We start from the raw sequence: 14,774 nt of genomic DNA, 5'->3' as shown, positions 1-14,774 counted from the left end.
GAAAGAGAAGACTGCATCTTCCTGGCAAAAAGGGCAATAAGCACTGCAAAAAATTGCTGAGTTGTCTGTCTCACCCCCAGCTCCTTAAATCTGGCCTGGGTGAGGCACTGTGCTTCTTTTGGAGCACATCCTTGGATCAAGGCTGTAGTAAAAGTGTCAGAATTTTTCTTTGATGAGATCTTCCCCAAAACAGAAATTATTATTCCTCAAGAAATCATAGAGCTAAATCACACCAAAATCTACTTTAAGCATCCAAAATTAGGCATACAGCTAATGCGCTACTTTGTTACAATGCCATGTTATGAAAGGATATGGATTTGTCCCTCTCCTTCGTGCTGATCTAGGTGTGATCCAGCAAAAATCCAGCTGGTGATGAGGAAAATTGAGCTTACAATTGAAAGTTTCCTGTCAGCACATAACAAAAAACCCCTTATCTAAACTCATTACTACAAGCTGAGCTCAGTCATCCTGAGGGCTCTGAATCTGCATTGCCAAAAGAGGGCACATAGGTTGGAGCCATTTAATTCCTACCATGTACTACAGCTAGAGTTTCAGAAGAAGCCAGGGACTTGGCTTTATTTTATCAGCTGATTTGTTTTGGTGGTCCTAGAAGGTCCTTGACTTTCTCAGACTGGCCTAGTCAGCCTTTTCTGAAAACAAAACTCTACTAATGCTGTCACTATGTTTTTAAGATCTCAGCCAAATTGCAGGTACATGAACATAGCAACAGACACAAACACATAGATACAGACATATGTATTTCACAACTACTATATACAGAATACAGAACAGGAGGTGCTAGTCTTTTCTTGAAAAAGGCATGCAGCTCTCAGCACTGCAAGTGTATCTTTTTTATTTAACCACAAAAAAACCAGAAAAAAATAGGGTCTGTTTCTGACCAAGGAGTATGGAATATGCTCCATTTTATAAAATGTATGTGTTTGCCCATCAGCTAGCTATTTCTATAATACAACAAAAGAATTAGAACAATTACTTATTAGAATAATTTCTCACTTTTTTTTAGTGAAATGAGAACTTTATTTTTGTTGAATGATTCACTTTTCACAGCTGTTATCACTTCTTCAGCCTAGTGAGTTCACAATAGTAACTGAAATGTCCTCAGACAAACAGATGGGAAAATGGCCTGTAAGTCTTTGTTGTTATAAACGATTTGTAAAACTTTAGATGTTGAAAGGTAAGAGAAGTTTAAATAAATCTCAACAATGCTGACTCAGAGGTTTAAAGCATTGCTTAAATCCCTTGATTAACCCAGCTTCTCAATATTTGACATGAATCAATAACTCTGAGATGTCTTTTCTGTTCTCTAGCTTTGTAAATATTTACACGGCCAGTCCCATGAAATATGACATTTAATCCTGTTGAAGTAATTGTTTGAATGCTGCATATGAAGATATATGAAGTATAATAGTTCCAGTGATGGTAGTTAAATAATTGGCACTAAGGATGAAATCTGCTGCATTTCTTTTGTCAAAAGCCACGATTTATACGATATAAATGTGAGTAAATGGAAAGCAAAATCCACTTTCTGTACCAAATCTTGGACCAGCTGCTGGAAATGAAGGTTTCTTTATCCTGTCTCATGCCTGGGCCTATGCCTTGGCATTGACAGCAGCCTTTTGTTCCAGTTAAATGAAGTGTTGAGAGCTAGAAGAAAGGCAATAGTGAAGGGATGGCACCTCTATTAGCTTGTCCTCTGCCTTTCCCTTCTGGGACACGCTATAATGAATGGTCTCTGCACTCCAGGAAGCAGGAACATGCTCTACCCAGAGTTTCTAGGACCTGGGGAAGATTTCTGTAGGAATCCCAGTGCAATAGGACTATACCAGCCCTCCAGACTGTAGCTGGTATTCCTGTTAAGATTTGCAGCAGGTTTGTATTTAAATGATTTAATTTGAGGCACGGTGATATGCTTGTTCCTGTGACGCTGCACTTTTAGTCATTGTTTACTGATTCAGTCTGATTCATCTGTGGGTTCTGCCAGGTTTTGCAGTTGTAGTCTTTGCCTCTAGGTAGCCCAGCAGTAGAAGGAATTGGGAAATAATGAGGAAGTAGAGAAGGATCAGAGTGGGACAAGATATTCAGAGTTGGCCTGGAAGAAATCAGAGTTGGGTCTTCCTTAAGAAATACTCCATTCTCATACAAAATTGGACCTTTCTGTTCTTCTTGGATGGATTCTCATCCTAAGATGGCCTACAATAGCATATTTATTGGCTTTCCTATGGAGCAGTGAGAAAAAAGGAGGGTCCAGTTCTCAAATCTATAATGAAGACCTTTTTTTCTTTGAAAATTTTCCAACTGTAATAAAAAATACAATAGGTTTCTACTGTTTCTTCTGAAACTGTTCTCCAGCTTATTCTGCCTGTTAAAAAGTGGAGGAAATGGCTGATTGTGTGGCAGTAATTCAGGATGTGGGCAAAGATGTTTCTTAATTGCTTTATCATGCCAAGCCCCTTCAGAAGCCTTCACTGTATAGATAGGTGTCCACGCAGAAGTGCTGAAGTGGTGCTGTGCTCGTGTGGCCCAGTTTGACCCCTGCATAATCCAAGCAGACAGATGCATGCTGCAAAGGACAGTGCTCCACAGAAAAGGTGACATGGCAAATCAGAGAAATTACTCTGTTTTCCTGAGTTTATGCTTTTAAAGCCCTTAGGAGGTATTTTGACCAATATAGCCACAAATAGGTATAATTATGTCTAGGGCAAAATCCAGATGATTGTATTTGTGTTACTAATGGAATCTTCTTCAGCTTTTTTTCCATATTCTGTTGTATTGCTTCTCTTATTGATCATTTCTCCCCTCTGAACCCTAGGCTGAATAGCATCTGCAGAATGCTGCTTATATTTAGGGATGTACTTTCAGGTACTTTGGGATTGAAAAAAAAAAAAAAAGATGTCTCTGGACAGAAGTTTGCATTTTCAGGTACACCTGAAAGTTTTGAATGCCCAAGAGATTTGAGGCGATTTGGTCCAATTGGAAATCAGGCTAGAGATAGTGTATCAAAGTATAAATTAAAACTTTCAAAGATGAAAATATAAAACTAATTATCTTGGTTAAGAAAAAATAAAATCTTTTGCTTAGTCTGGCCAATTAATGTTAATGTGTAGATATCAAGTTACCAAGTACATAAAATAGCAATGGGACAAATTAAGAGAGGAGCCTTAATGTGCATAGACATTTGCTCAGTCAACCAAAGTTCCTAAAGGCTCAGCTGCAAGTCTGGAAACATAAACACTGACGTCTAAAATAGAAAATGTTATTTTTTGGTTTTTTTTCTCTTTCTCCATTTTGTGTTTTACCACAGAACCAAACAACAACAACAAAAAAAAAAAGGCCGTAGGTAATGGTCATGGAGTGCTTGAAGGGCATCTGCCTTCCCTCATCACAAAGTAAAGGTATGTCAGACACTTCTAGCTGCAAAACATACATGCAGGAATCACTGTGCAATTCAGCTGTGAGGACTAAGTGATCTGATCAATATTAATGAATCTCTTGTTCATAATAATTATTTGTACTTAAAAGAAGGAATAATTTGAGGAATGGTTGGTTTGGGGTTTCTTTTCCCCCTTAGGTGCAGAGCAGAACTCAGAATTCTCATGGCTAAAAAAGGCCAGAGAGCAGATGAGGTGAGATGACAGATTGGGGTAAAACATGAGCAGCCAGCTCACAACAAGCGAGTTCATTGCGTGACAATCTTCCTGCTCTTCCCTAGGGAGTCAGCAGAAGGGTTCAAGAAGGAGCAGATGGAAACAGCTGCCAACAGATGAGTACTGGAATGGATTCAAGCCACACTACTTGCTGGAACTTGAGAGTTTGTGATGGCCTGAGCTTTCCCAACCACAGGTATCTAAGATTTGGAACCAGGCAGCTGTCAGTCAGTTCTGGTCAGAGGACCAGAAAAAAACTCCACTGTTGTCCTGTAGTGAGGGGAATCTTTTAAGCTGTGGTTGCAGATAGTACTAAAGATAAAAGAACCCTCCTAAGATATTTTTCATGAATCGGTCTGTCTCATAGTGCATTCACTTAAAATGGTTTTTCTCTTGACCTTGAGCTGAGATTTAACAGGTGGGTAAAAGATAAATTTAGGAAGGCCGGTGACGCAATGCTGACACTTTTATGTCTTCTTGCATAATTTTGAGCATACCATGAAGAATAATAAATGGCAAAAGCTAAAGTGTCCTTGGCAAACAAACAATCAGAATAGCACCCTGTGATAATTTTACCTTTGTTTCCCCTTACCACACACAGTTTTTACTCCCACAGAGCTTGAAATATTAACCCAGCATGTTAATTTATTTCTTCCAGAGTTGCCCTGACCATTGCATTTAACATCTCTCTTGGAAGTACTTCAAACCAAGTGGCTGGCTCCATCTCTAGCTTTGTTAATTAGGCACATTACTTCGTTGCTTTTTTTTCTTATCACTTAATGTAATTGGCATTTGTGAAGCTTTTGAAAGGCATGTTTGGGACTACATTTTGTGCAGCTGGCTTTCAACTGCAAGCTGTTTCAAGTGTGTAGTTCTGCAGAGGACAGCCTTTGAGAGCCTAGAGCATGAGTGCCTAGCACATACCGGCTTCCCTTCCAAAGGGAACAAAGGGATGTGAGTGTGACCTGTCCCATACAAAGGAACACGTGTGACACATGAACCCCCTTGCATCCATTTGTATTTCTATGCCACTAGATCTGTAATGAGAGCATTACGTGCCCTGGATGGAGAATGGGTCTCCCTTTACAAGCTGTTGTATAAATGCTTTGCTCTCTGATGCTCTTCATCCCGAACTTTAGTCCATACATAGGGATGCCTTGCCATATAGACAAAAAAACCTGTAGTTTTTTTTCCCACAAAAATGCATCTTTGAGCATCCAAACTCAAACCATGAGCTTGTACTTGCTGTAATAATCCCAATATACTGTGTCAACTGCCAGCAAGACTGATGAATTTACACTGGGTAGGAATTCAGCTCATTGATTTCAGTTGTTGCGGTGTGAAATTATGCTCTCTACCTGAACTGAGAAAGAGTTAGATGTGAGAGTTTAGGGAGGAAAAAAGGAATGTATACACTAAAAAAAAAAAAAACAAACCAACAAAAAAACAGATGTTCAAGTCCTGTTTTTCATGGAAATGCTGCCCTCCGATGGCCTGGAGAAAAGCTTACACACTGCTTGTTGGTTCAATAATGTACTTTCACACTGCAGCAAGCCACAGCTCTCAAATGTGGATTGTCTAGGCTCCTGCCTCAGGAAACTCGCAGATGCCATAAAAACAAGTTTAAAAATTCAGAACGCAAAGGTATTGTTTCATCTGGTTTAGGATTCAGAAGTAGAGCATTGATGTGAAAGAAACAGTGACCAAAGTATAAAAGGAATCATAGAATGGTTGGGGTTGGAAAGGACCTTAAAGATCATCTCGTTCCAACCTCTCTGCTATGGAAAGGGACACCTCTCACTAGACCCGGTTGCTCAGAGCTTCATGCAGCCTGGCCTTGAACACTTCCAGGGATGGGGCACCCCCAGTTTCTCTGGGCAACCTGTTCCAATGCTTCACCACTCTCACAGTAAAGAATTTCTTCCTAATAGCTAATCTAAACTTATTCTCCTTCAGTTTGAAGCCATTCCCCTTTTTCTGTCACTACACAGTCTTTTAAATAGTCTCTCTTCATCTTTCTTGTATTTTCCCTTCAGGTACTGGAAAGCCACCCTGAAACCTTTTTTCCAGGCTAAACAATCCCAACTCTCTCAGCTTTTCCTCATAGGAGAGGTGCTCCATCCCTCCGATCATCTTGGTGGCCTCCTCTGGACTCACCCCAACAGGTCAATGTCCCTTCTGTGCTGAGGACCCAGAAATGGAGGCACAGCTCCAGGTGGGATCTCACCACAGCACAGTAGAGGGGAAAATCACCTCCCTTGGTCCAGTGGCCGAGATTTGTGCCCTGTTGAGGGAATTTGTCATCAGAGAATGTCATTGTGAACCTGCTGTCATCTGCAGTTCCTCTGCATCTCCCCACCTGCCTTCTTGGCAAGCAGCCTGTCTCCCTCAGGACCACTGCTCTCAGCACAGGCCATACAATGCATTCAAAGACCTTCCATTTTCTCCCTCCTTCTGTCTTTATTTTTCACTTAAAGAAAAATAGAGTGGTGCCCCAGAATTTGTCTAGCAATAAAAAAGCCAAAACCCAACCAACCATACTACTCTTACATTTTTTTCTCCCTGTTTCTGTAGAAGGTTCTTGGCAGGGAAGAAATTGGTTTTTCTAATATATTTTCCTTCATGTTCTTAGTGTATGGACCTCAAGATGCTGTCTGAAGACTGTGAATATCTTTGCTGTTTCTGCACCAACAAACCTTACATTAAGGAAAGATGATAAAACAGAACACGGAGTTCACCAAGCAATGATTTCAGGAAGAAATGTAGTTAATATTTTTCCCAGCAGATGTGGCTGTTGGACCAGAAAAGGCTCAAGGTCAGTCGAGGTGGGTTAGGGAGAACTGTGGAGATTTGGGGATCCCTTTGACTGCCATGGATATGCAGCACTAGGTGGTAACTGTGCTGAGACACAGGCTTCTGAGTGAATTTGACCCCCAACGTTTCAATGAAAATTGCAACCTCCTTCAATCACGTGATTAAGTGGGTTATTGTCTGTTAGGGTTTTTAGTAAATTTTTAATAAATAGTTACAGCACTTGCCTTGCTATTGATAAGTGTGAGATTATGCATTATTACATAAATAGCACAACTGTTATCTTGCTAAGATGCCTGTAGATGATAAAAGTTATTTGTGTTGTAGTAAGTAAATTGTGAATTCAGTGCCATGTTGACTGTATTATTGGGAAACCCCTGAGGTTTTCTATACTGCCATGGTTACAGGATAAATCAGTTTTCACCATTAGCTTACAGTGTTAAATCTTTATTTACAAGTGTATGCAAAATGTAGGTTTCTGGGTCCACAGGGAAATTTCTGGATTCCTTGGACTCACCCAAGTGGCTCTGCCAGACACGTTCCTAATTCCTGCTGGGTCCTGGGAGGGAAAGGGCTTTCTGACAGCTCTTCTGTGTTATGCTAGGGACCATCCCCTCCCTTGTTAGCCCTGAAATGTCAATATGGAAAGGTCTCCACTTTAATGACATTCCCAGTTGCACAACAATCCTGTTGAGAAGGGAGCATGCTGCATCCATCAAGGAAAGGAGGTCATGGCTGTTCAACAGTTTTACTAGAAAACCAGTGATTTGAGAGGCTGAGGGAGGGTGAGCTGATAGTAAATAGTGCTGAATGAGGTACTTGGATGTGCCTCCCAAGATGATGTCTAGGTCATGCACTCTGACTCTACACAGGCCTTTTTACCTACTGCCTGTAAAGCCAAGATTGCCACATGCAAGTTGCGTGAAATGACCTTCATACCATCTCCTGCTATCACAGGCTCCGTGTCAGCCACTCATTTAGGAACCGTTGCAGGCTTTCAACACTATTATGGGGGCAGTTTCTGGATGGTACTTTCAAGATCAGGTGAGCACTAAAGCCTGGCAGCTTGTTCAGAGGCTTGTGCTCAGGGGGATCAGTACATCTGAAAGTGTTGTGACAGAAATGGGTCAGTGACCAGAGCGCAAGCAAAGGGTCACAGCAGGGAGTTTGTCCTGGCTTTGCACTGCTATCTGAACACTATCCCAGACAGTATTATGTGCAGTAGCCTGAAAATATTCCTACTGAAGCTGGAAATATTCCTACTGATTTCAAGGAAATTTTTAAACAAAAATGAAATATTAATTAATTAATTCATTACAATTCATGAGGTATAAGGTAAAAAGGTTTCCTTGTCTGTTTTGGATGTAGTTCTTCTGAAGATGGCAGTTTTGGCACTTTGCACACTTTGAAACTTTTAAATATCTCTGCAAAATGTAAGATGTAAAATGAAAACTGCTTTTCTGTCCACTTTCAAGGGTTTTTTTTAAGGTCTTTATCTTGAGTTGAAAGTGACAAGTCATTTTAGAAGAGCAGCATCTGGTGTGAAGCAACTGCCAATTTAATATTTCTTTATTTAGATACAGATAATAAAATCTTTTTAAAGGGAAAACATATACCAAGAATAGTTCATATATCTTTTACCTAAAATTGAATGTTTGGTATGTGAAATACTTCTGTAGCAGTATTTCTATGATAATGCAGGAAATGATGTTTAATGTTGTTATTTGCAATTTTATTGCAGTTTGTTGTGGAATATTGAAAGTAGGAAAAAGATCCTCTTCATTCTGATACTGGCAAATGATCTGATGAAATGTAAAACTGGAGCATTTATTACATGTAAGTGAGATATAAATTTATTCCTCTTCACTTTTTCCGTAGCAGTGGTTTGAGTGCGATAAACCAGTAATACTGAGTTTGTCATGCAGTGCTTTCTTAAGCTACCAAATCAAATCAAACATGCCTAAAATGTGCACTTATCATTATGTTTGAAGACAGCTACTTTCCTTTATTTGTTTGTATCTGTATGACTTTCCCTGTGGAGGCAGTGTTCCTTAGGAAACATCATATTGAGCTGGAAAGTTTATGTGATATAAACTTCCAGACTATCATTTTGTGTTTGGAGCCCATGCTGGAGTGTTTCTGTAGACCAAGGTAGGCTGCACTTTGTTTTGTAAGATCAACCCTAAATGCCTAAATTCATCTTCAGGAGTCCAATTTAAGACCCAAAGTTTGTATATGTTGGATCAGCCTTGCGTATACTCCTTGGCTGTGTCAGAACTAAAGTTCTGAATCCAAATATTACTAGCCTCAAAATATTTACTTATAGACTGGGATATATTTCTATCAGTTACATGCTGTCCTCTTCATGCACAGGGCTTTGTTTTAAATATATTTATTACCTTAGAAATAAACAGGAAGAAATGGCACAAGGGAACAATTTTCCTTATCTAAGTAAAAAATAAATATATTTGTAACCTAAACATGTATTTGTCAGTGCTGACGCCCTTTGGCCTTACTCCAGTGAACTTTTCTCACTGACATCAATGAGAGAAAGATGGGCTCTGCATAGGAAACCTATGAATATTTTTTCCTCATCATCCATCCATCTATCTATTTTGGGATGTGCTAAATGCCTGTTCTCTGTTGTAACATTAACATCAGTATGTGGAAACTCGGGTGGCTAAAATAAATCAGTGAAATGCAATATACATGACTTCACATGGAACTGCATGTACATTGTTGAACACAAGTGCCCTGTGCCCGCTCTGCCATGCCAGCCCTACAGCCAGATACCCCCATTGTGTCTCTCAGAAGTGGGGTGCAGGCAAGGCAGCCATGAACAGCCAGCCTGCCAGCATCTCCAGAGCCTCTGTCATTCCTGAGCTGCCAAAATACTTTTTGGTCGCCATTTATTGGCATTAAATTGATACTTTTACCAGCCTCAGATTATGGGGATTAAAAGATCTTTGGTATTTCACAAAAGCATTTATTTGAAACTTTTGCACTGTGGGCCTGATAGTTTGCTGAAGGCAATGAAAATTATATTGATGATGTGTGAGGTCCTGATTTGTGAGGCAGCTGTCTCTCCTTAGCTTTTGTAAGGGATACAGGCTTCCAACTAACCTGGGCTATTTTTCCAGCCTTAGTAGAGACCCTCCTGACTAATGATAGTATGAATTAGCACATTCTCAAGTTAGTTTGATTTTTATCTTTAATGGAAAAACGAAAGGGGTAAGCTCAATCTTTATGGGCTGGAGTGTTTTCTGCCCACAGGGAGTCAGTGGGAGACCTTTACAAAGCTGGACTTTGATGAAGATGATGAGTGGCCAGTCCTGCCTCAGAGTCTCCTCTGATCTGTGGGGGCCTGGGCTGCTCCACAGAATGGTCCCATGCCTCGACACTGATTTATCATCCACCATGACCCCAAGCTCATGGATGAGGAAGGAATACCTATGGCTGCTACCATCCCTGCCCCTCTGGCTTCAGAAAAATCACCAAGCTTGGAGCATGACTGCCCCAGGAAGGAGGAGAAGCAACTGCATTGCTCTGCTCAACACATGGCAGCTTGCTCCTCTCCTCTCCAGAGAACATTGATCTTCAAGGCCACACATGATTAAAGGAGTGGGAGACATTCCCTGGAATTAGCTGTTCCCTCTTTCTTTTTCCTGCTTAAGGTAAGAGCTGCACAAACTCCCTCTATAATAGTCATCTAACAGAGAACACAATGACTAGTCTGTCATCAAAGTATTTAGGGATGATGACGATACCTAGATTGGTTTTCAGTGTGCTTTTTGTTTTTATTTTACTGTGATGTTTCTACAAAATCCATAAATCATAGGGATGTGAAAAGAAACAGGTTGTAGTTGCTGGTTATTCTTGTCCAGATGCACAGAAATGCCCTGATTGTTACTTTCCAATGACAACCAGCTCAGGGCTAAACATTTTTCAGTTGCGCAGCCAGCTTTCAAGGTTACACATAGATACTGAATGAAACAGAGCCCACTGGTTATTTTTAGAGAGGCTCTAAACAAGAAGCAAATCCCTGGAGCAGTGCTGCCAGAGATGCATAAAGTTCAAATCCAAATTAAAACTGCCTATCTTTGGCCTACATTCCAACTTGAACTTGAGGAAAACTGTGACTTGAACTTTATGACAAAAACTCATTTGCAATTAGTTTCTAATACCTGAGAATACACGAACTTGGTACAAACACTTGAAAAATACAACTTGAATGAAAAATGTAAACAGTTGTCCCAAAATGTAGTACCTGTTCTTGTGAGTTTTGTATGGGGTTTCAGTAGCTACACTGGGATTTGGAGAGTCTCATTTTTTGTGATTCTTCGTTTCAACACATCTTTGTAAGAACAAGTCCTACAATGTAATTGTAAATTTGGGGGGAGGAGGAGAAACATGCTTATTTATTGATCCCTCTAATAATGACCTGTGATGCTCAGGTCTAGGTTTAGTAGTGACCACAACAGAATATGAAGAAAGGAGACCCTTTGACAGCAGCATATTTATGCAAAGTGGTGCAACTGAAGCATGTTCTTGATTTCTTTGCTGAATCAGAGCCTGTATCTTCTTCCTGCCAAGGCAGAGATCTAATACCACTCCTAAATGCACTAGTAATTCTAGAAGCCCTAATGAAAGTCAAGATAACACCACAGATTTTATAAATAAGGGTCTTTATTTAGAATACTGTTGAAAACATTCTTGGCAACCACATCGTATAAATATATAAAGTTAAAGTTTGACACAACAAACCAAGCAACATTAAATATTTTTAAATTTTTCCCCTTTTTAATTTTTTGGTTTTTTCTTTTTTTAAAATTTATTTATTTTGCTCTTTTTTCTTTTTCTTCTTCTTTTTTTTTTTTTTTTGGAAAGCAACTCTTATTTACAATTATACAAAAGTTATATAAAAAATGGTCCACAACCTTATTTTGGCCAGAACAGGAGTAATAGGAAGGATCTATCATGCCACTACTGCTGTAGATTTCTATTTTCCTCCACATTAAACAGCCAGCTTCCTATTCCCCAGAGCCCAGATTAAACATTGGCCATTTCATGGTATACAATTTTATCTCTAGATGTATTAAATAACTTTAGTTTAACAACCAATAAATAACTATGTGTACTTTGAAGTGATACAGGTTTGCAAAGTTAGATAGTTGAAGGAATTTTCAGTGATATTTTAAAATTGGAACAAGTCTTAAGAAGTCTTTTCGACCTTAGAAGGCAGGTCTTGAGCAAGGCCAAACGGAGCAAATCGGTTTTGGTGCAGTCCAGCTGGAGGGGTCCTTATAGCACTTGGTAGATGGGGTTGCTGCTGCTGCTATCCTGGGGGAGTGGGGTGCAGTTGGTGGGGGAAGGAATTTGGGCTCCACCATCATCCAGATTCACTCCTTCTGGAGGGGAACACGGACTCCCTTCAGCAACAGTTTCCACCGGAGGCAGTATAGGGCATGTGGAATTATCTGTGGAAATCCTCTCTACAATGCTTGAGAGGCAATCAAGACTGGAAACAACAGAACTCTTCCCATGCTTTGGATCTAAAAAACAGACAAAAAGATGCTCAGATTATCCAGTTGGTAATTAACATCAGTGGGCACTGCACATTTGTGGGCATGTGAAGACTTAAGAGGAAATGAATATTGGCGAAGGACACCAATAACCAGAAAACAGATTGTCATTTCACAGTGGAAGAGGTGTGCAACCACAGTGTGCTGCTCTGGGGACAGGGAGGATCTAAGGCTTCACCGAGTCCATAGAAAGGGAAGAGCAGATTTGAAATCAATCATAAATTACTCCATCAATGATAGAGTAAGAAGTCTTCATGTAGAATATGGTTAAATGCTGAAATTAGTTGCAGAGAATAGCATACTTTTATCCAACTGTTAGATTTGCAAAATGGAAAATACAGCTATAACACATCGCCATATTTGCAAATACACCTAGAGGAAATCCAGTGCCCCTACCAGCAGCAGTGGCTTGCTGGCTGAAAGGCAGGTTCCTCTCTCAGCCCAGCTGGACACGGAGCAGGCACAGGGAAGGTGCTGCACTGCCTGCCTCTGTCTCTGTGTTTCACACTGCTGTTAGGGTATGTACTCACCATTTGGGGACTCTGTGTAGTAGCTGCTGTCATAGCTGTTCCTTCTGCGAGAGCTGCAGGGAGGCCCGCTGTACTCCATCTGGGAAGGAGAGAAATCCAAGTGAGGTCAGAGTCTTACCCAAATCTCAGGAACCATCTAATTTCGTATTTCAGGCTCTGGTCTGTTGCCATCATTTCAGTCCTGTCTGAAATGCCATCAAGTAGTAGATTCTTTGAGTAAGGAAAAACATGGCTAGAAGGGGGTCCACCTCAGAATGTTTTATGTGGCACAGCTGTTCCACAAGAAAGTTACCACTCTTGCATCGAATGCTGCAGCTTTACAGATGAGATAAGACTTTCCAGCATTCTGATCAGATACAGCCCTTCATGTATCTTTAGTTTACAACAGGGAGACCTGAGTATCCTGAGACCTGTGTGAAAGGGGAATTAATGTCTTTTTAATTTAGTTTTTGAAGATTTTTCTAAACATGAATTTCTCTTTAAAAGCCTCTGTCTACCTAGTCCCTTTGTATTTCCTTCAGTTTCTCTTCCTATTTCCATTTCGTATAGAAAATGCTCTAGAACATTGACTAATATATTTGTTTCCAATAATTTAATCCACAATCAAATTCCTGTATTAAAAGAGACTGTATCTTGAAGAGGAATCATTTGTGTAAATCTCTCCAATCTGTTAAGTATCTCAGAATCGCAGATACTGAACTCAATAACGACTATCCCCACCAGAGCACAAGAAGCAGTCTCTGGTTTGAAAGGGCAGTTCACGGCCTATCCAGAGAGCTGTCCTGGACTCTGGTCACCACATCCCACCCACCCAGAGTCAGATGAGAGACTGAACCTACAGCCCCAGCCAAAAGATGTGGGGATGAGACACCCTCTCTGGCACCCACCCTTCTTCTCCCATGCCTATAATGTACAAACAGGACTGAAAGCCTGGATTCTCCTTCCTATTGCTTGTAATATCTATGGAGGGGATGAAGTGAGTGAGAAGTGAAATGGATAATCTTTTTCTTAAGGGTCAAAAAAACTAGTTCTTCTTGCTTAGACACTCCTCCTGTTGTCATGATGAACGGCAGAAAACAAAACCCAGACTCCTACCAATTCCCATGTAACTACCATGTCCTAGGGGGCCCTTGCTCTCTGCTGTCCTTAGAGGATTCAAAGGTAATGATACAGCAGAAGATGGAAACAGAGATGCCTCAGGAGGTATGGGATCACAGGCAATACCTCCATTCCAGGCAGCTTCCCAAAGTTCTCCCCCAGCAGCTTTGCCCTGGCTCCTCCAGGACATGAGGAACCTGCCTAACTTCTCCTAGGGAACAAAGTGTGTAAGAGAGTCTTCTTCTTTCCCAGACATCCTGCCATGTGGGGACCCCACCTCCCTTCACTGCGGGTGCTCAAGGCACAAGAAAGGACTTTGTCTTCTGCCTGGGGAGGTACAGAAGGCAGCTGCTATAGGAAGGGCAGGAAGAGGTGACTCGCCCTGCTCAGGTTTGGACCAACAGCGTCCAGGGCACCTTGGTGGCAGGGTGTCCTCCCTGGGGCACTCACCATGCCATCGGAGCAGTTGGAGCGGGGGCTGGAGGCGTCCGATTCCCCGCTGTAGTGCTCCAGCACTGGGTAATAAGCGTCCTCCTGCTCGCGCAGCAGGGCCTGCAGGCTCTCGATGTAGCGGATGGCGTTGCGCAGGATCTCCACCTTGGGCAGGCGCTGGTTGGGATTGGTGGAGGTGCAGCGCTTGAGGGTCTCGAAGGCCTCATTGACCTTGCTGAGCCGCCGGCGCTCCCTCATGGTGGCGGCCTTACGGCGGTCGGCGTTGGTGGTCTTCCTCTTGCACGCCTTGCAGGCCCACAGCAGGCAGCGGCCAGCCTGGTGGTGCCCGCTGGGCGCCCGGACGTGCTCCTCCTCGTGCCCATGGTGGTGCCCGTGGTGATGCGCGTGCTCCTCGGGCTTCAGCAGACCCCCGACGTGCACCAGCCGCGGGTCCAGGTCCTCGAAGAAGTGCATGTCCGACGTGTTGAAGCACGGGTCATCGTAGAAGTCATCGGCGGCTGTGAAGGAGCAGAGGGAGCCCTCCGTCATCTCCATGGGGCCAAGTAAGTCCATGGGGGTGGCAGAGGGGACAGCGGCTAGGCCAGAGGGGACAGCGAGGGGCTCGGAACGGAGGGGCCTTCGACCGGGCTGCTCTG

At 41.9% G+C, this 14,774-nt stretch overlaps 1 protein-coding gene and 1 long non-coding RNA gene across 2 annotated transcripts; one reads left to right on the top strand and one right to left on the bottom strand.

The window, feature by feature from the left end:
* Positions 1 to 3,324: 3,324 nt before the first annotated feature.
* Positions 3,325 to 10,884, top strand: LOC115948471. Its single transcript, XR_004082301.1, has 5 exons — positions 3,325 to 3,413; positions 3,731 to 3,861; positions 6,298 to 6,480; positions 8,218 to 8,312; positions 9,750 to 10,884. It is a non-coding gene; the product is annotated as an uncharacterized LOC115948471 (long non-coding RNA).
* A 260-nt stretch (positions 10,885 to 11,144) lies between these two features.
* Positions 11,145 to 14,768, bottom strand: MYOD1 (myogenic differentiation 1). Its single transcript, XM_005426321.2, has 3 exons — positions 14,137 to 14,768; positions 12,589 to 12,667; positions 11,145 to 12,028 (listed from the first exon to the last, which is right to left on the bottom strand). The coding sequence occupies exons 1-3, from the start codon at positions 14,689 to 14,691 to the stop codon at positions 11,778 to 11,780; spliced, it is 885 nt and encodes a 294-aa protein (XP_005426378.1). The 5' UTR covers positions 14,692 to 14,768; the 3' UTR covers positions 11,145 to 11,777.
* Between the last annotated feature and the right edge of the window lie 6 nt (positions 14,769 to 14,774).

This window comes from Geospiza fortis, unplaced genomic scaffold, assembly GCF_000277835.1.
Source record: "Geospiza fortis unplaced genomic scaffold, GeoFor_1.0 scaffold327, whole genome shotgun sequence".
In the NCBI taxonomy this organism is placed as follows: domain Eukaryota; kingdom Metazoa; phylum Chordata; class Aves; order Passeriformes; family Thraupidae; genus Geospiza; species Geospiza fortis.
Note: the sequence above shows the minus strand (reverse complement) of the source record. Positions and strands in the feature narration are given on the sequence as shown.